The 20,331-nt window shown below is 43.5% G+C and overlaps 1 protein-coding gene across 1 annotated transcript in view; it reads left to right on the plus strand.

The window, feature by feature from the left end:
* The first annotated feature begins 11,242 nt into the window (after positions 1-11,242).
* The window catches only part of TOGARAM2 (TOG array regulator of axonemal microtubules 2), a 45,390-nt gene continuing 36,301 nt past the window's right edge, over positions 11,243-20,331 (plus strand). Inside the window, exons 1-5 of the mRNA XM_077811916.1 lie at positions 11,243-11,270; positions 12,308-12,442; positions 13,107-13,340; positions 14,043-14,272; positions 16,232-16,419. Coding sequence (XP_077668042.1) covers positions 11,243-11,270; positions 12,308-12,442; positions 13,107-13,340; positions 14,043-14,272; positions 16,232-16,419 — 815 coding nt within the window. The remainder of the gene's footprint in view (positions 11,271-12,307; positions 12,443-13,106; positions 13,341-14,042; positions 14,273-16,231; positions 16,420-20,331) is intronic.

Here is a 20,331-nt window from a genome sequence, read left to right on the forward strand (position 1 = left end):
CTACTCTTCCACTGATTTTTACCTTGGTGAGACTCCATTCAGTGGAGACATTCCTGATTTACACAGATGTAAGTGAGAGGAGAATCAAGCTCACAAGCCTTGTTCTAAAGAATTTACAACCTAGATAAGTCACTTGCAAATTGTATTCTGTAGTAAGTGGGGGTCTAAACCTTTCCCTCTCATTCATGAATTCTGAAGACTCCACTCCTTGACTGGGTATAACACAGCCTTTGTGTGTGTGTTTTTGGGAATCAATCACAGGCAGGCCAGGACTCTGAGCACACGTGGCTATTCAGAGCGTGTCCCTGTTCCAGAGTTTGGGTGCTGTCAAGGTCACTCAGGTACTCTCCATTCCAGCACCCTGGGAGACGGCCGACAAGCCCTGCAGGCAAAGCCTTTCCCTCACACCTCCTGCTCAAGACTACTTTAGAGAAGTCGTTGCTATGCAGCCTTGTTTGTTCACGGTATGTAACACTGTTTGCCTGCTGTGTGTGTAACCTGTAAGTGAGAGCCTGTTATCCTCACACAGAAGAGGGCTGGGCTACAGAGCTGCCATCCATACCCACAACTTTCAAAATCCCAGAGTCTGGAGCTGGCGGGGAGCTGGGATTCATTGTCGGAGGCAGTTGGGGTTTGTAGCTCCCTGAGGGATCACAAATTTAACAACATGGAAACTAGGCATACAAAGTGAAAAGGCAACCCTGTTTGTGAAAGAGGTTAGTGAACTGCCCTGACTAATGCTTTGCTGCACTCGTGTGGGGGATGGGATGGACCATGCTGATGATCTGTTGCATTGTGACCTGGGGTCGGGGGGGGGGGTGGTGGTGCAGGAGCTTGCTTGGTGTGAGGGTTCTTTTCCCCGAAAGCAGCAGGTGCTCTGAAGTGAAAGAGAATTTGGGGGAAAAGTTTGGTTGATGATTTTTCCCAATAGCTTATTAATGTAACAGGAAAAAATGAAAAGGAGGACTTGTGGCACCTTAGAGACTAACCAATTTATTTGAGCATGAGCTTTCGTGAGCGAGTGTCATGGAAATTTCTGGTGGGCGAATCCTTTTGGTTTAGCTGAGAGTGGGTGAAGCTAGGACACTTTTTAGGAGAGGGAGTCCTGAGATGAGTGGAAGAAGATCAGAGCTTGGATCACTTTGCAGCAGGAACTACTGTCTGATAAGCCAGGATATTTCATGCAACCTGCTGAATGAGAACAGGCTCTTCATAGCTTGGCATAGTTGTGGCTCCTGGCAGGCGGAGTCTAGCACTATCCAGAGAGGGGTAGGGAAACGCCATTAGAAGCAGGAGAATGCCCTCTTCCATTCACAAGCTGCAGAGTCAGGTCTCTCGACTAAGAGTTTTTTCGGTGGTGTTAAGTCATTATTGTGTGTAGGCAAATAAGAGAGCTTGTGTCTCCGCTTCTGACCCAACTTGATTGGTCTTTGTGGGGCCATGGAGCATCAACTGCATTTCAGACATTTGATAGAAGCACGCTGCTGTTTTCTCAATAGAACTGAGCCAGGCTCAAGCCAAATCCTCCCCCAAATCAGACCCTGGCTGAACTTCAGAGATATTTGGATCAAGATCAGGGCTCAGTGTATTTCTGGTTAATCCCAGGAATTAAAATCCTACCTGGCCAATAGTATAACTTGCTAGGTTTCAGTAACAGTAACCTTCATACCCCAAATGAGAAGCTGGAGGGGAGTGGGGCAGGAAAGAGGAAGCATTTTGTTTTTCCTCTGAATAAATAGACGATAGAAAATCTAGGTAAGCTTGCAGCATCTCTGGTATATAGGTGCCCACTCCAAGGCACAAGCTCTGTGTAGGAACTAGCCCAGCTCACGTTCAGCCTTTGTTTGCAAATGAGTGTATAATCAAGGAAATAAGGATCTGTAGAAACCAGAGCTGGGAAAGCTTCAGCAAATAGAAGAAGGGAAGAGACTTGCTCAAAAGCAGCTTCTTTTCCATTTGAAATCCAGAGATGTCAGCCTGTCAGAGATAGCAAATGAAGAGCCACTCAACCTCTCTAAGGGATAAGATGCAGGACTCCCTCTGCTCATTATTAGAGATGTTTGCCAGTTTCTCTCTCTCCCTCCCTCCCTCTCCAGAGAGAAATCTTTGCTTCATGTTTCTTTCCTTTCCTTCTTTGATAGTGTCTATGCCCCTTTTCTGCAAACTGCAGCTCTGAGCTAGACAGTGTTGCTGGGATGATGACAGTATTACTTAGTACTTATCCAGAATCTTTCATCCAAGGATCTAAAAGCATTTTGCAAAGGTGCGTGAGTACCATTTCCATTATACAGATGGGGAAACGAGTCACAGGGATGAAGTGGCTTACCCAAATTCTACGGTCAATGTTATACAGGAGATCAGACTAGATGATCATAAAGGTCCCTTCTGGTCTTAAGATCTATGAATCTAGGAGACCATGGTGTGTCCCGTGACAGAGTGGAAATTAGAACCCACTTCTGCTGTCTCCCAGCCCTGTGCTGTTAGCACTAGACAATGTTGCTTCCTTTGCCTTATTAGTTTTGATGCTGTGCAGTTTCAAATGACAATAGTTTGAATGTCTTTTTTTCCTGCAAAGTCTGTAAGTTGAATTGTTGAAAAGTCCAGCATTTGAAGCAAGAGCGTGATCCCTAACTTCTGCCACTGGGCCTTTCCCCTGCATTAGCTCCTGATGTAAGCTGAGACAGAGTTCAGGGATGACCCTAGGAATGTACAGAGCACAAAGGGTGCAAGGTTCCGTGCTTTTGGGACTCTGACTTTCCAGGACCCCCATCCTCAGAGCGTGGGACGGAAAAGGTCTACCCTAGCCGTCAAACCTTCCCTATTCCTCACCACCACCCCCAGTGACAAGTGACCAAACTCTCCCTCCATGTTGTCAAACCTCCCCTCCTAAGTCCACCTAACAGAGGTTTCCATGGAGTCCTGGACACCAGACTTTGCAAGGTTCACATGAGTGTTTAACTTTCTCCTGGAATTTTTGGGAACCTTGATTCCTATCATCGCATGAACTGCTCGTACCCTGTGTGATCTGTGTTGCTGAATTTCAGTGGCCAGCTGGTCACTAAGGTGAAGAAAAGTTACCTTTGTGTCCTCCCCCTGCCCTCCAAACTTTTACTGAGTGCAGTTTGGCTGCTCTGGAAGTTCTGTGTCTTTATTCATTTTGTGTATCTTTTCAGAGGCCAATCAATACAACTAGCCACTAGTCAGTAAGGACTGCTTGTGTGAGCAAGGCTTGTAGGACCAGACCCTTAGACTGTAATTTCCTAAGGGAAGGAACTGTTTTCTTTTCTGATTTGTGCACCACTAAGCACAGTGTTGGGATGAACAAATCATATAATAGTAAGAAGGGCTACTGCACCTTCCTAATTACAGTAACATGAGGTCTGATAGACCTCTCGCTTACACCAGTGAGTGTAACTCTTGGCTGCTGATTTTACAATGGTGTAAGAGAGAGGAGAATCAGGCCCCATGCTTCACACCTGTTAACATATTGTTTGTAATAAGGAATCTCTGTTATGAAACTAAAATTTCACTTGGTTCTTTCTAACTGAATGAAATCTCTTCATGGGGATTTCCCATACTTGATTATTGTTTAGGAAGGTGGAGAGCGCTTTGGGAAGTCACTTGAAGTTACCTTGAATTTACATGAGTAGTCAGAGCTTGAGAAAATACATTTAGGGACTGACTGACGAGATCTCTGAGCAAATATTAGCGACTCTCTGAGAACTCATGGAGGATGGGAGAGAGAACTGAGGACTGGAAAAGGGCAAATGTAGTACCTACCTATCTATAAAAAGGGGAATAAGGACAACCCAGGGAATTGTAGACAAGTCAGCTTAACTTCGGTGCCCAGAAAGATAATGGAGCAAATAATCAAACAATCAATTTGTAAGCATCTAGAAGATAATCGGATAATAAGTAACAATAAACATGGATTTGTTAAGAACAAATCATATCAAACTAACCTAATATCTTTCTTTGACAGAGTAACAAGCCTTGTGGATGGAGGGGAACCAGTAGATGTCATGTATTTTGACTTTAGTAAGGCTTTTGATATTCTCACATGACCATCTCATAAACAAACTAGAGAAATATAACCTAGATGAAGCTACTGTAAGATGGGTGCACAACTGGCTGGAAAACCATACTCAGAGAGTAGTTATCAATGGTTCACAATCGAACTGGAAAGGCATATTGAGTGGGATGCCACAGGGATCTGTCCTGTATCCAGTTCTATTATCTTCATAAATGATTTGGATAATGGCATAAAGAGTACACTTATAAAGTTTGCGGATGATACCAAGCTGGGAGGGGTGCAAGTGCTTTGGAGGACAGGATTAAAAATCAAAATGATCTTAAACTGGAGAAATGGTCTGAATTAAATAGGATAAAATTCATTAAGGACAAATGCAAAGTACTACACTTAAAGAAGAATAAGCAATTGCATAAATAAAAATGGGAACTGACTTCCTAGGAAGGAGTATTGCAGAAAAGGATCTGGGGGTTTTAGTGGCTCACAAACTAAATATGGGTCAACAATGTACTATTGTTGCAAAAAAAAACAAAACAAAAAACAAAAAACCAAACATCATTCTGGGATATATTAGTAGGAGTGTTATAAGCAAGACACAAGAAGTAATTTTTCCACTCTACTCAGCACTAATAACGTCACAAATGTCCAGTTCTGGGCACCACACTTCATGAAAGATGTGGATAAATTGGAGAAAGTCCAGAGGAGAGCAACAAAAATGATTAAAGTTCTAGAAAACATGAACTACAAGGCAAGATTGAAAAAACTGGGTTTGTTTAGTCTGGAGAAGAGAAGACTGAGAGGGGACATGGTAACCATCTTCAAGTACATAAAAGGATGTTAATAAAGAGGAGGATGATAAATTGTTCTCTTTAGCCACTGAGGACAGGACAAAATATAATGGGCTTAACTTGCAGCAAGGGAGATTTAGGTTAGAAACTAGGAAAAACTTCCTAACTATACAGGTGGTTAAGCATGGGAATAAATTGCCGAGCGAGGTTGTGGAATCTCCATCACTGGAAGTTTTTAAGAACAGGTTAGACAAACACCTGTCAGAGATGGTCTAGATAGTACTTAGGCTTGCCTCAGTGCAGGGGACTGGACTAGATGAGCTATTGAGGTCCCTTCCACAGGGCCGTGCCTACCCATAAGCAAAGTACACAGCTGCATAGGGTACCAGGAAATTTGCGGCACCAAATTTCCTGGTGCCCTACACAGCTGTGTGCTGCTCCAGCCCCTGCTCCGCCCCAGCCCTGCCCCCACTCCACCCCTTCCCCTGAGGACTGCAGCAGGGGTCGGGCGTCCTACACTCACTGGGTGGAGCTAAGTGGAGTGACTTGGCCCCAGCCCACTCCGCGCTGCCGGCTCCCAGCTGCGCCTCAGGTGAGTGCTGGGGGGCGGTTCCCCCTATCCCCCAAGGCTGGGAGCCAGGGGAACAGAGCAGAACGGGCTGGGGCTGAGTCGCTTCACTTCCCGCCACCCTGTGAGTGCAGGGTTGGGCATCCTGCACTCACTGGGCGGCAGGAAGTGGAGCGACCCGGTCCCATCCCGCTCCGCTCCACTCCGGCGGCTCGTGCTGGGGGGCGATTTCCCCCTTGCCCCCTAAGCCTGCTCCTCCCACTCCATGGAGGCCCGGGGCCAGCCTCCTTTCCCCCACAGAGGCTTGGGGCCACACACAGCCCCCCTGCGGGGGTGCTGCATAGGGTACCAAAATGGCTAGGGACGGCCCTGCCGTTCCAATCCTACATGTCTGTGATTCTATGAGTATAACTTAAATCAGAATCTGACCCAGCATACAGAAATGGCTTAACTTTCAGGAAAGAGGCACAGAACATTGTGTGTGATTCCACCCGCCAGGGAAAAATACACATGAAAGTATATATGTTAAAGTACTTGATATTAGCACTACAACAAAATGGTTTCAGGCAAAAGGATATGGAAAAGGACACATTCTCTTCAGATCAATGAGTGTTTTGCATGAGTAGCGGTTGATGGGGTGGCCCCAAGCAGCAGGATTCCCTAAGAGATTGGTGCTGCTGCTCTCACTCGCACCACTCTTCCATGCCAGGGGAATCCCCAGCTAGGGAGTTATGGCCAATCTTTGTCCCCTTTGCACAAGGGGAGCTGAGCAGGCTGCACAACCTGGCCATGGGGTCTTCAGGCACAGGGTGTTGGTTTGATACCAGCAAAGTGTCTGATACTGACCCTGGCCTTTCTTTCACACTGCAATCCATTCCCTTACACTTGAGTACATACCCACCGAGGCTCTCCTCCTGCACTCAACCATTGTGCGAATCCTTTAAAACCAAACGTAACCTTGTCCCCTTTTTGGCATGTAAATGACCCAACCTCCCCCCCGCCACCCAAGATTTCACACGTTCATTGTCTGTGCAGATATTTCTAGAACACCTTCCATTGTGGCTGCACTATTATTTTGTATTATTATTTAATGTTCATAGTAGAGTAGCAGCCAGAGGCCCCAGTCAGGATCGGGGTACTGTCTCTCCCACAAAGAGCTCACAATGTACAAGAAACTACAATTTAGGGGCCCAATCCAAAGCCCACTGATGTCTCTGAGAGGCTTTCCATTGATATCAATGGAGCTTGGATCAGGCCCTACGGAAAGAAAAGGTAAAACGTAATCTGTGTGCTTGTCTCTGTTGCCTCTTTGTTTCTTGCAGTCACAAAAGGTTGCAGAACAATCTGTCAGCCACCTTTGAGAAATGAATGTACTTGGCCACAGCTGTTAGTGGAGACAGTTACAGTATGTGTTATGAATACATCGTGTACAATACTCAAATAGCTCTGGTGTTCAACATCATACCTCATTAGGGCTGGCAGTCAGTACTGTTCTAACTGATGTTTGATTACCACTGAAGTAGCGGACAAGGTTTGGCTTGCAAACCAGGTTGCTCCTAACTCTTCATTTGTTGCCCTGAACAAACTCCTGCTTGCAATCACTCTTGTTTCAGGGATGAGCAAACAGTTCTGCTGAAGTGAGCACAGCCCTTGTAAGGAGTCTTTTGTGCCATGTCTTTTGATGGGGGTACTGTACTCTTCAGTCTCTTGCGCTGAAAGAATTCCTTGGGACCCCTTCTGGGCATGTAACTGGGGTACCAGAACTTCAAGAAAGCCGGTTACATTTTAAATTGCATTTTCTTTGCTTGTGCTCCTTGCTGTGCTTGTGATCTATGGATATTCTAGCAAACAAGTTTGCTAGCAGAAAAACTCCTGCAAACAGGGAATTTGATATCTGTGGAGAGCAAATTTCAAACATGTAATTTCAAGAATTTGTTCTAGAAACATTATCTTAAAGGTAGTGCTCATCCAGTCAGGGAACAGGAACGTGTCATATATTCTGTGCATCTAATCAAAGCTGCTCAGATATTGACAACTTGCAATGATCTGCTTACTAACAATGACAAAGCCCGTGGGCAGAAATGATTCTGCAGATAAACTGGAAGGGTGAATGAGTTTGAAAAAAACACAAGCTGCTTATGGATAATTAGCAAACAGAAAAAATGGTAAAACTAGCAGCTCAGCGATCTTTTTCTTTTTCTTTTCTTTTCTATATTGGGAGTTGGCCCTGATTCCAGTAATCGATGGCCAACCGCTTAAGCAACTGCACTGGTTCAACTCTGCAGTGTAGCTAGGGAATGCTTTTTGCTTATCCCTGCTTGAATCCAGAGTAAGCTTCAAATTGTGGGTTTGCTTGTGTCCCCATGGTCTTTGCCCCCATACAGATAAATCAGTGGCTGGCTGGCAGCTGTGAATTTGCCCTGATTTAGCAACAGCAACTAGGTTTGAGAACCTTTGAGTCATCTGCCCCTGTTGGTTTGTTGTCAGCCAGAGTTGTGACTGTCTACATTACAATGAGCAGCATTGCTATAGCTGCATTATTTCTGTTTAAGATGGGCTTCCCTGTCAGGGGAATGTCAGCAGCTGAGTTTTCATCAGATCCTCAGCTATCCTAATCCTACGGCCATTAACCTTTGGGGCCCAATTCAAGCCAATTCCAGTTCATAGAGAGCTTTATAGGGAGGTTAAAAGTCAAGTGTATTTTGCAACTGATCCTGTAGACTTGCAACACTGAAAAACCATCACAGAAATGGCTGGTGGGCTGAGAGAGATTTAAATAAAAATAATAACGAAAACATCTCCATTTTCATTTCCTGTCTGCTAATCATCCCAAGGAAACAAGAATCCCTGGAGGATGAACTTCTTTTAGGTAGTACATAGTTAGAAAGGAGTATAAATTCCTGTTTGTCCAAATGTTAGCAGGGCCTAGAAATGTTCAAATGCTGAATTTTCCTTATCTCTTTAGAAAAGGGATTTTTTAGCATTATTGTTTTGACATCATGCAGTGCTGTTGCTGGTTGTGGATGGAGAATGCCATGAAGTTGCTTTGTGTTCATTTTCTTCGTCCTGCTGGGATTGGTTTTATAATATCATAGACCCAAATCCTGGTCCCTGCAATGAGTCCAGTTTGAATGGATTTGAGGTGTGGGAGGTTTTTTCACATTGGACAGGTAAGGGCAGAATCCTACTCCCCGAGTCCTTTCTAAAGGCTGCAGGGCAGCAGTGGAGTCTCACCATAGCTACCGCTCTGGGTTACCCTGGCTTCTGTTGCAATTACCTAACCTCACCTTCACTCTGAAGGGAGGGGTGGATCTGTGTAATTGTGCATTGCCTGTGTAACCTTCACATTACACTAACAAAGTGGTCTGCATTTACTGAACCAGTCTTGCATACTGGTAAACTGGGGCACAGAGAGATTAAGTGACTGGCCCAAGGTTACACAACAAGGCAGTGGCAGAGTTGGATATACAAGCCAGGACCACACTCCTTTCCAGGATATTTTTCAGTCCCATTTTTAAATGCCTCAAGCTATGGGGCATCTTCTACTTCCTTTGGGAGATAATTACAGTCTAGCGGAACTTACCACTGGGACATTTCTCTCATATTCACCCTACATTTTCTTACGTTCCATTTCCGCCCACAACCCCTAGTTTATGCCCTTTGCACCACTAGAAATGATTGCTCTCATTCCTTACACACATTGCCTACACATGTTGGTCCAAAATAGCCTGAATTCTTTGATCTCATGGGCAAGCTGCAAAAGCCATGCATTTGGGTTTGTCTAGAATAGGAAAAGTGGTGGAGGTTAAGACAGAGTTAGTTAAACATGTTTGTTAACTCTGACTTAAACTCAGGCACTTTTTCTAGTGTACACAAGTGCTTCAATAGTGCACTTAGAGAGAGCTCAGTGTCTGGGTGGGAGAGGGGCAGGGCCTTTGCTCCTGTGTTTATTGGCTGGTCTGTTTACTTTCTATTGTATTGGGCTGCAGGGTGCTATTTTAATTGATTGCAAGTTTAATTGATGGTAGGGCTCCTGGACCTCATGTACAGGCATTCTTTGTGCTATGTTTTCAATTGAAAGAATACGTTAATAAATAAATTACTTTGGCTATCCCCCACACTCCTCCTTTAGTCAGAGTTCAACCAAGCTATATGCATTTAGTTCTTTTAATGAATCGGTTTCTTTGGCTCCTTGCTGCAGTCGGCTTACTATGAGCAAAGATCTTTTCTCAATGCTTTTTTTTTTTTAATATCATCTAAGGATGACATTTTCAAAAGCATTTGACATTGGCAAAATTCTGCTCCCATTGAAGTCAATGGGAGTTTTACCATCAACTTCAGTGGATAAAATTTAGGCCAATTTATCTTCATTTCACACTGCAATATATTGGCCAAAATGTCTAAAGAAGAGGCAGTAAAAAGTTCTGAGAGATGACAAAGTCTCTGTTATAAACTGGAGAGTACTGTCTGGATTACTGAAGCGATAGGGACCAAATAAGTAAGGAAACAGACTGGAGCAAGGCTAAATAAAATTGGAAAGTAAATCCTTTAAATTACACCACTCTTCCTGCTTCTACACAAACTACCCTTCACCCTGCTAGACTTTGAACACTATAATATTGGCCCCAAGGTGCATTAGCCCTTGGCAAGTGTGTGTATGTAAAGTGTGTGTATATATTGGGGTGTGTGTGTGTGTGTGTATCTATCTCTCTATCTATCTCTCTCTCTCTCTCTATATATAGAGAGAGTGTGAGTATGGTTTTGGTGAATGTGCACACAGAGGTCACCACTAAAATTCAACATGGACTGTGCAGTGGTGGTTGGCTTCACCATGCTATTTCCTACTCCGAAGTAAATACCACAAATACCAGTGGCGCAGCAAATGCTGGGTGGGACCAAGTGTGTGTTGGTCTGTTTTTCTGTCTGCTGTAGTCAGGATTGATGGATTCAGAAGAATTCAGGTTCTGGTTTGGGATCTAGCTGCAAAGTTCAGCACGAATGGGCCAAGAAGGTTGATCTAACCCCAGAGGCAGATCAGGATTGAAGCAGATTGGTGGGGGAGGGCAGGATACGGGCAGCTAGCACTGATGCTGCTCACACTATAACTAGGCTGTGGATATACAGAAGACTCCAGCCTTCAGCTGTTAATCAGGCACCTTTCACTAATGTTCAAATTCAGTTGAATTAAAGAAAAAGAAAAGAAAATCTGCCACTCTGCCCCTTCTGCCCTACCTTATATTGGGTCACAGTCATTCCTGGTGTAACTCTACAATGGAGTTACACCAAGCATAAATTTGGTCCTTTGCCATCAAGAGTTTGAAAATGTAATTTCTGCTACACAGTCTGCTGCCTGGATGCTTCAGTGGCAACCCTTTCAGAGACAGTGCCCTACCTCTGTGCCCCCTTGCCTGCACACCTTTGGAGAGAATGGCTGCTGGAGGAATTGTACTCCCACCTGTGTGCTGGCTACCCTTTGTTTAGAAGCATTAAATGTTCTGGATTACTGAAGTGATAGGGACCAGAAAAGTAAGGGAACAGCCTGGAGCAAGGCTAAATAAAATTGGCAGGTTTGCAACAGGTGGAGATTGTGGCATTTGAATTTGACATTGAGCCACTGTGTTAGTACTTTTAAGCTCTCCCTTGACTTTACCAGTTTTCTGATATGTTCTAGGCAAGAACACCCTTAGACAGGGAAATGTGAGGGAAAGACCGTTTGTCACCCATGTTAATGCTGCTGTTTTTCCATGCAGGCCTCTGGACGTTACAAGGAGAAGGTACCACCAGTTGCAGCAGGTCGAGTGAAAATCGAAACAGGAAGTAGCCTCTCAGCTGAAAGGAGCCCTTTAGCTCATACGCATGGCAACACACGATGATTTCACAGCAGGTAAAGGACTGGATTAGATGCTAGCACTCTTTGCCTTTCGCAGCTCCACAACTGGGGATTGCTGCAATCCCATCCACTCACTGGTTACCCAGAGGAAATTAACTGGAGTCTTGTGACTGTGCCGGTAATGCTGTCATGCTCTAGGACAGGCACCATGTGTGCGAGTGCTGTGTTCCAAACACTGTACAGTGAGCCAGATACCAGGGGGCGGTGACTGTGCTCGCAAGTGTGGCCGCTGTTTTGCACTCTGCAAGAGTTTATGGTCTGTCTTTGATGCGCAAAGGTAGCAGAGGCTGGCCTGGATGAGGGAGGGGAAAAACTGCCTTACCTAATTTTGAATCAGTGTGAGTATCATGGATTAGAAAGTTTAACTCAAATATTATGGGTTTATGTAGTCTTTAGGAGTCTCTGTGGAAGAAGGAACAGAGAGGAGAAAGGAGAACCAAATCCAGTGAAAATATAGAGTGGAGTTGGAGCAAAGAGGGGCAAAGGAGGACATTTGAATCAAGAAATAGGTCTGCATTTGGTAGATAGGGTACCCACATGTGTTAGATGAGTTTTGGGGACTGCTAACCTGGAACACAGGCCCCCTCTAGCTAGAAACACAGAAGTTATTAATTGGTCTTGTGCTTTTCCTTTTTTTTTTTTTTTTAATTGTTTCTCTTGGAGGAAAAAAGCCAGGATTTGAATTACAAGGAAAGAAGGAATTTTGATCTAGTTTTGTGAACCTTCCAGATGGTTTGAGTTTTGCAAAAGCTCAACCTCCTTGACGTTCAGCAACCTTAGTCAGGCAGGGAGAGGAAATATGGGGTAGATCACTAACAAGGAATTGTGTAATTTTGCAAGGCAGTCAGATACCCGAGTAATGAGCGTCAGATTAGAGAGGCTGCAGACAATGAAGTTTTTGCCTGAGCCTGGAGTGCAGGGTTTAACCCACACTATCTGATGTGTAATGTGTGAAAGGGGACAGCTGTTCTTTTTTTTCTCCTTTTCAAGCACCACACACTTGGGTCATTTGTACTGTTCTTAATTTAAAGCTAAGTACCGAGCCCCTGTTGCAGTGTATTGTGGGAGTGTCCCCAAAGTCAAACCCGGATACAGATCACTGCGAGGGGGAAGCATCGATTCAAACTTGCAGCTGTATGGAAGCAGATGGACGACAGCAGATGAAGGTAAGGATGGGGACAGAATGACTATGACCTGTGGCCTAGCCCGCATAGAAACGGAATGGGAGGCACTGTCTGAGCCTGGTGTCCAGATCTACCCTTTTGTTTTTCATTTACTGTGAGTGATGATTCCAGGAACTAGTTACAAGTCAGAGAATGCTGTTGGTAGAGTCCTGATCCCTTCCTCCTGTGGAATTTCCGCCATTAAGTAGATCTGAAGGTCACTGATTAGTAGCCGGGCTTTGACCTCTTGCTAATAGAATTCAGCTGCTTGTGACCATCTGAGGACTGTTTGTTGGTGCATGTTGCACAGTCCTGTTTCTAATGGCCAATATGGTCCATAGTCCTTTGAATAAAAACCACTGCCATTGGGATCCTTGAGGGCAGTCCCAGCAGAGAGGCCATGATGCTCCCTTCTCATTACTAGAGATGATCACTAGGATACGATGCTCCCTTCTCATTACTAGAGATGGGGCCCTCAGCTTCACTCTTCTGGTCAGTCAATGCAGCACTCTTCACAAGCACTAGGGTCATATTATTTTGATCCAAAATGAAAATAAAATTAAATTGATCTCTAAAACCAGAGAGAAATAAATGTCTCAAATTGACTAATGGATTCTTGATGAGTGAGGTTGACCTATTTGACTCTTGCCTTTAAATTGGCCTGCAGCCTCTCTTCACTCTGTACTGAAAGTCCAGATGAAGAAACAGTCATGCTTGTGGAGTGGAGATGGTGGCCCACCTTATCCCAGAGCTATTTCCTCTCTGGAGGGCTTGGACAGCCCCACCTTGAAACAGGATCTCAAAGAACTGGAGGTGAGCAGTGTGGCCATGGAAACTGCTCAGATCAAGGACAAGCTCAAGAAGAGGAGGATCTCTGATGGCTTATTTGCATCACACAGAGGTAAAGCTGGGTGCCTACCTCCTGTCCCTGATGAAACAAAACCCTTCCAAGAATAGAGGGGTTAGACTGTGACACTGACAAATACTGAGTTCAATTGCCAGCAATGTCCAGGTTTCACCCAGAGTGTTGGGAGGACATATGTGGCTTGGCTGGACACAGATCCCATTTTATAAGGGGATCTGTATGTGGATGCAGGCGTCAAAACATTCTTCAAGGACAAAAATGAGGAGACTTTCCTTTCCTGTGGAGAAAAAATGACAAATTTCATCCTTGTTTATGTTACTGATTTTTGTAATAGAGCTTAACTATCTGGAGCCACTATTTTTGCTTGGTTTATATAGTCATCTTGTCTATATTTCCTTTCCCCCCCTTCCTGTACCTGCTTTAATCTTTCTTTCACAGGGGTTTAAAAGTTTGTTTTCCTAATCCATATGAATCCAGATGTCAGTTTCCAAACAGTAAAGAGGAGCATAGAAAACCACCATGTTATCTGGGGTATTTCTGTGGAATTGGATGGATGTGACTGGCCCACTCAACTGCAGATGGCTGCAGCCTCTCTGTATTAATGTGTGTCTATGGGAACAGTTCTCACCATTTGGTTAACTACATGTTTAGAAGAAAGTTACCTGATTTGGAGTCACATCTCTGTTATCTTGGATCTAAAAGGTAGTATCCCTAGTTCTACATGTTTCTGATTTGCAGGCTTGCTTGACTCCAGTGGCCCCAAGGAGGTTGCCTTGAAGCCAGCTGTTTCCAGATCTGCCTCTCAAAGGCTGCTGATAACTTCCAAGCCCATGCCTCCCATTCAGAGCATCCCTACCTTCCCAGAGGTCAATGGCACAGATGAAAGGGAGAAGACTACCTTGGAGAATGGCATGGTCAGCTGGGGCTCTGGTGAGACCTACACTGAGCTGACTCCAACTTCCCAAGAGGTAAATGGGCATAGAATAAGAAAACTGAACCAAACCAAATATAGTTCCTTTGCAGTTTATTTAGTGCCTGGCAGAGCTCTAAGAGATTCCTCTGATGTGGGTAAAGTCTAGGATCCTATTTGAAGTGTGGTTGTACTATGAAAAGTTACTCTGTAAAGGTGGCATCATGGAGGTACTGTGGTTTTAGTGTCTGTACTGTATAGGAATTGGGTTGTATCTCTTTAAATAGTGCTTATCATGTTCTGTGTTTGAGGAGAAGCCACCAGAAACCAATCAGAGGCACCATATGTATGTAGTAATGTCTTGCATGTTTCAATATAGTTAGTAAACATGGGCATTTGTGACCCAACTGTGCTTCTGTGGTTTCTTATGGTTAATATTGTGTAAAGAGCAAAAGATGCAATCGTGTCTCAATGATTTTCATAGCAAAGCTGCTAAATTTAGAAGTATGAAGGTGTTTGCTGTAGCTGCCTGCCCTGCAAACTCAACCTGGAATCCAAAAGTCCATCATCAACTCAAATAAAGTTTCTAGAATTCAAGTAAGACCCTCAGTAGCTGCATTGCCTTCAGTGGGATTGCACAGAGGTAACTGACTGGAACTTTGCAAACAATTCTACTAAGGATACCCTAGAAGGGATGCAATCCCGCAACCTTTCCATTAACTGTGTTGACTCTGCAAGGGTGACAGGAGTTATAGCTATTAGACCTCACTACACAGGAGAAGGAAGATGATTAGGAAATGCTTTTGCAAACAAAGGAAGCCTATCAAAAGGCCAGTGCATTGGATTTCAGTTATCTAGATACTGGGCCAGATTCATGCCTAGAGTAATTCTACTGGTTTCACTGGATTTTCATCAGGAATTAATTTGGCTCATTGGCAGTGAAGAAGATAATGGGAGAACTAAGAAAGGATTAATGTTTGCTCTCCATTCCTCCACTCTCCCAGTCACAATATCGATGACCCAGAAGGGGACCCATTCCAATAGAAATGTATGTCTGTTATGGAAATAGTACAGGATGGTTTCATACACAACACATTGCACTGTCATCAAGGTAGGCTGTTGTACTGGAGTTGATAGCTGACAATGAGCCAGATATGATAAATTAGATGAAAATCGGAGCGCACCTAGGATCCGGTGATCACATTATTGTCTGGGCTGAAAGGCTGATGAGGCTCTGTAGAAAGGGCAATAACAGGAAAAAAATGGACTTTAGAGAAGTATATTTTGACAGAATGTGAAATAAGCAGTAGAAAATTGGCTGGAGTTCAGTGGTGTATGGTAGGTGGTTTAGGTACAGCCATGGGACTGTAAGCCAAACTCATCCCAGTACAATCAGAAAGTCTGAAAGAGCAACAGCTTCCCAGAAACTACACTGGCAAAGCAGGGGGATGACAGGAAGGATAGACGGAGGGTGCATAGCTTCTGCAGTGATGAGCACAATAATATACCTAGATAGATGTCAAACTCTCCTCTCTCACACTCCACTGAAGCCCCAGTCAAGAGGGGAAATGAAGGGAAAGCAGTGAGAAAGGGGCCTTCATTTTCCCCTCTCCCAGCTCGGGAGCATAGGGGTGCCATCAATTCTCCCTCCCTCAGATAGCTTCTTCCTCTTGACTGGGGCTTCAGTGGAGTGTGAGAGAGGGGAGTTTGACAGTGCTAGTCCACTATACAGAGCATGGAAGAAGGTGCACTTTCTTTTGTGATTAGAGTGGAATGCTGGCTGTTAGCCCTCCAGATACACTCCCTCTAATCCCTATCTCTGCAGAGATCTTCTGCTCTGTAGCCTAACAATGAATTCCTGCCTGTGCTAACCCATGTTACCAGCCTTCCCTTCTAAACCTCACTTGCCTCTGCATAATCACTGAGCTGGATTGAACTGCTTTTTAAAGTTAGGATGAAGGTTACTTGTTTCAGTTTGAACTTTAACCCTGTGGGCCCTGGACTCTTCCAATTCCAGACTTCCCGGCAGTACTTGCATTGCAATGATGAGAAGATGAGGAAGTCATTAGGTTCTGCTTTGATTCCACCTATTCCCAAATCAGTGAGACCACCTGACAGAGACTCTGGCAATGCTCCAATGCCTCTTTCAAGCTCTCAGCAATTGGACCAGGCTGCTCTCACTATGCAGGAGTCTGCTGAGATAAGGTAAACTTCTTCCTGGCATCTTCTTCCCTTCCATTGTAGCCTCATCCTTACAGATCTCATAGATATTTCTACTGAGTTATGTGTATACTATAGATATGAACCAAAATCACTCCAGATATACGGGAGTATGTTCTAGTGGTTACGGTTTAGGAATAGGAGCCAGGATTCTTGAGTGTATGCAGATGTGGTCACGTGCAGATACTGTACCATCTCCAAAAAGATACATTAGAATTGGAAAAGGTTCAGAAAAGGGCAACAAAAATGATTAAGGGTATAGAACAGCTTCCGTATGAGGAGCGATTAATAAAACTGGGACTTCTCAGTTTGGAAAAGAGGCGACTAAGGGAGGATATGATAGATGTCTATAAAATCATGAGTGGCATAGAGACATTAAAGAAGGAAGTGTTATTTACTCCTTCTCATAATACAAGAACAAGGGGCCACCAAATGAAATTAATAGGTAGCAGGTTTAAAACACAAGAAAGTATTTTTTCATGCAATGCACTGTCAACCTCTGGAACTCCTTGCCAGAGGGTGGTGTGAAGGCCAATACTATAACGGGGTTCAAAAGGGAGCTAGATAGATTCCTGGAGGATAGGTCCATCAATGGCTATTAGCCAGGATGGGCAGGAATGGTGTCCCTAGCCTCTGTTTGCCAGAAGCTGGGAATGGGCAACAGGGGATGGATCACTTGATGATTACCTGTTCTGTTCATTCCCTCTGGGACACCTGGCATTGTCCAATGTCAGAAGACAGGATACTGGGCTAAAGGGATCTTTGGTCTGACCCAGTGTGGCTGTTCTCATGTTCTTATGTCTATTCCTGACTGCCACTGACTCACTAGACCTGAAGAAGAGCTCTTTGTAGCTTGAAAGCTTGCCTTTTTGACCAACAGAAGTTGGTCCAATAAAACCTATTACCTCACCCACCTTGTCTCTCTACTATCCTGGGACCAGCATGGCTACAAGTATACTGCAGACTGATTCACTATGTAATTTTTGGCAAATCATTTAAGACCCGCTCTTCAGCTGGACCTGAGTCTGGCCCCTCATTGTGAGGACAGAAGTTTGTATCTGCAAATACTTGTTTCTGTGACAATTTGCTGGTGCACAAATTATCAACTGGGTATCTAGTTACCAAAGTTAGAAGCCATTTCTGTAAATGTAGGCCTTAATCCCTTCTGTGCCTTGGTCTTCCCATCACAAAATGAGACCCCAGATACCTACCAACTTCTCAGGAGGTTGTGAGGCTTAATTCACTAATATCTGTAAAATGCTTTGAGATCTTAGGTGAAAGACAACAAGTAGTATTGATATAGAAGAGTACAGCTTGCTCAGGAAGGACAGGCAGAGAAAACAGGGAGGAGGTGTTGACTTATATATTAAAAATGTATATGCTTGGACTGAGGTTGAGATGGAAATAGGAGACAGACTTGTTGAAAGTCTCTGGGTAAGGATAAAAGGGGTAAAAAACAAGGGTGATGTCATGGTAGGGGTCTACTACGGACCACCTAACCAGGAAGAAGAGGTGGATGAGACTTTTTTTAAGCAACTAACAAACTCATCCAAAGCACAGGACTTGGTGGTAAATGGGGGACTTCAACTATCAAGACATCTCTTGGGAAAATAACACAGCAGGGTTCAGATTATTCAACAAGTTCTTGGAATGTACTGGAGACAATTTTTTATTTCAGAAGGTGGAGAATGGTACTAGGGGAGAGACTGCTCTAGATTTGATTTTGACAAATAGGGAGGAACTGGTTTTGAAATTTTGAAAGTGGGAGGCAGCTTTGGGTGAAAGTGACCATGAAATGGTAGAGTTCATGATTTTAAAGAATGGTAGGAGGGAAAACAGCAAAATAAAGACAATGGATTTCAAGAAGGCAGACTTTAGCAAACTCAGAGAGTTGGTAGGTAAGATCCCATGGGAAGCAAGTCTAAGGGGAAAAACAATTGAAGACAGTTGGCAGTTTTTCAAAGAGACATTATTAAGGGCACAAGAGCAAACTATCCCACTGCGTGGGAAAGATAGGAAGTATGGCAAGAGACCACCTTGGCTTAACCAGGAGATCTTAAATGATCTGAAACTCAAAAAAGAGTCCTACAAAAAGTAGAAACTAGGTCAAATTACAAAGGATGAATATAAAAAAATAACACAAGTATGTAGGGACAAAATTAGAAAGGCAAAGACACAAAATGAAATCAAACTAGCTAGAGACATAAAGAGTCACAAGAAAACATTCTACAAATACATTGAAGCAAGAGGAAGACCAAAGACAGACTAGACCCATTATTCAGTGAGGAGGGGGGAAAACAATAACAGAAAATGTGGAAATGGCAGAGGTGCTTAATGACTTCTTTGTTCTGGTTTTTACCAAAAAGGTTAGTGGTGATTGAATGTCTAACCTAGTGAATGCCAGTGAAAATGAGGTAGGCTCAGAGGTTAAAATAGGGAAAGAACAAGTTAAAAATTACTTAGATAAGTTTAAATGTCTTCAAGTTACCAGGGCCTGATGAAATGCATCCTAGAATACTCAAGGAGCTGACTGAGGAGATATCTGAGCCATTAGCGATTATCTTTGAAAAGTCATGGACGATGGGGGAGATGGAAAAGGAAAAATATAGTGCCAATCTATAAAAGGGGAACTAAGGACAACCCAGGGAATTACAGACTAGTCAGCTTAACTTCTGTACCCGGAAAGATAATGGAGCAAATAATAATGCAATCAATTTGCAAACATCTAGAAGATAATAAGGTGAAAAGTAACAGTCAGCATGGATTTGTCAAGAACAAATTGTGTCAAACCAATCTGATAGCTTTCTTTGACAGGTTAACAAGCTTTGTGGATAGGGGGAGAAGTGGTAGATGTTGTTATATCTTGACTTTAGTAAAGCTTTTGATACTGTCTTGCATGACCTCAGTCAAATGACATCTCCTTAGTCAAATGAAAAAAAGTTCCATTCAATTACGTCATGCAGTAGGGGACAGCCAAAAAATGACAAGTTTTTAAAATGCTTATATACCAATGCTAGAAGTCTAAATAATAAGATGGATGAACTAGAGTGCCTAGTATTAACTGAGGATATTGATATAATAGGCATCACAGAAAGCTGGTGGAATGAGGATAATCAATGGGACACAATAATACCAGGGTACAAAATATATTGGAAGGACAGAACAGGTCGTGCTGGTGGGGGAGTGGCACTATATGTGAAAGAAAGCATAGAATCAAATGAAGTAAAAATCTTAAATGAACTAAATTGTACTATAGAATCTCTATGGATAGTAATTCCATGTTTGACAAATAAGAATATAGCAGTAGGGCTATATTATGGACCACCTGACCAGGATGGTGTTTGTGACTCTGAAATGCTCAGGGAGATTAGAGAGGCTATTAAAATAAAAAAACTCAATAATAATAATAATTAATAATGGGGGATTTCAATTATCCCCATATTGACTGGGTAAATATCACCTCAGGAAGGGATGCTGAGATAAAGTTTCTTGATACCTTAAATGACTGCTTCTTGGAGCAGCTGGTCCTGGAACCCACAAAAGGAGAGGCAATTCTTGATTTAGTCCTAAGTGGAGCACAGGATCAGGTCTAAGAGGTGAATATAGCTGGACCGCTTGATAAATAGTGACCATAATATAATTAAATTTAAACATCCCTGTGGCCGGGGAAAACTCCATAGCGGCCCAACACTGTAGCATTTAATTTCAGAAAGGGGAACTACACAAAAATGAGGCAATTAATGAAACAGAAATTAAAAGGTACAGTACCACAAGTAAAATCCCTGCAAGCTGTGTGGAAACTTTTTAAAGACACCATTATAGAGGCTCAACTTAAATGTATACCCCAATTTAAAAAAACATAGGAAGAGAACCAAAAAAGAGCCACTGTGGCTAAAC

Source organism: Eretmochelys imbricata, chromosome 3 (genome assembly GCF_965152235.1).
Source record: "Eretmochelys imbricata isolate rEreImb1 chromosome 3, rEreImb1.hap1, whole genome shotgun sequence".
Lineage (NCBI taxonomy): Eukaryota > Metazoa > Chordata > Testudines > Cheloniidae > Eretmochelys > Eretmochelys imbricata.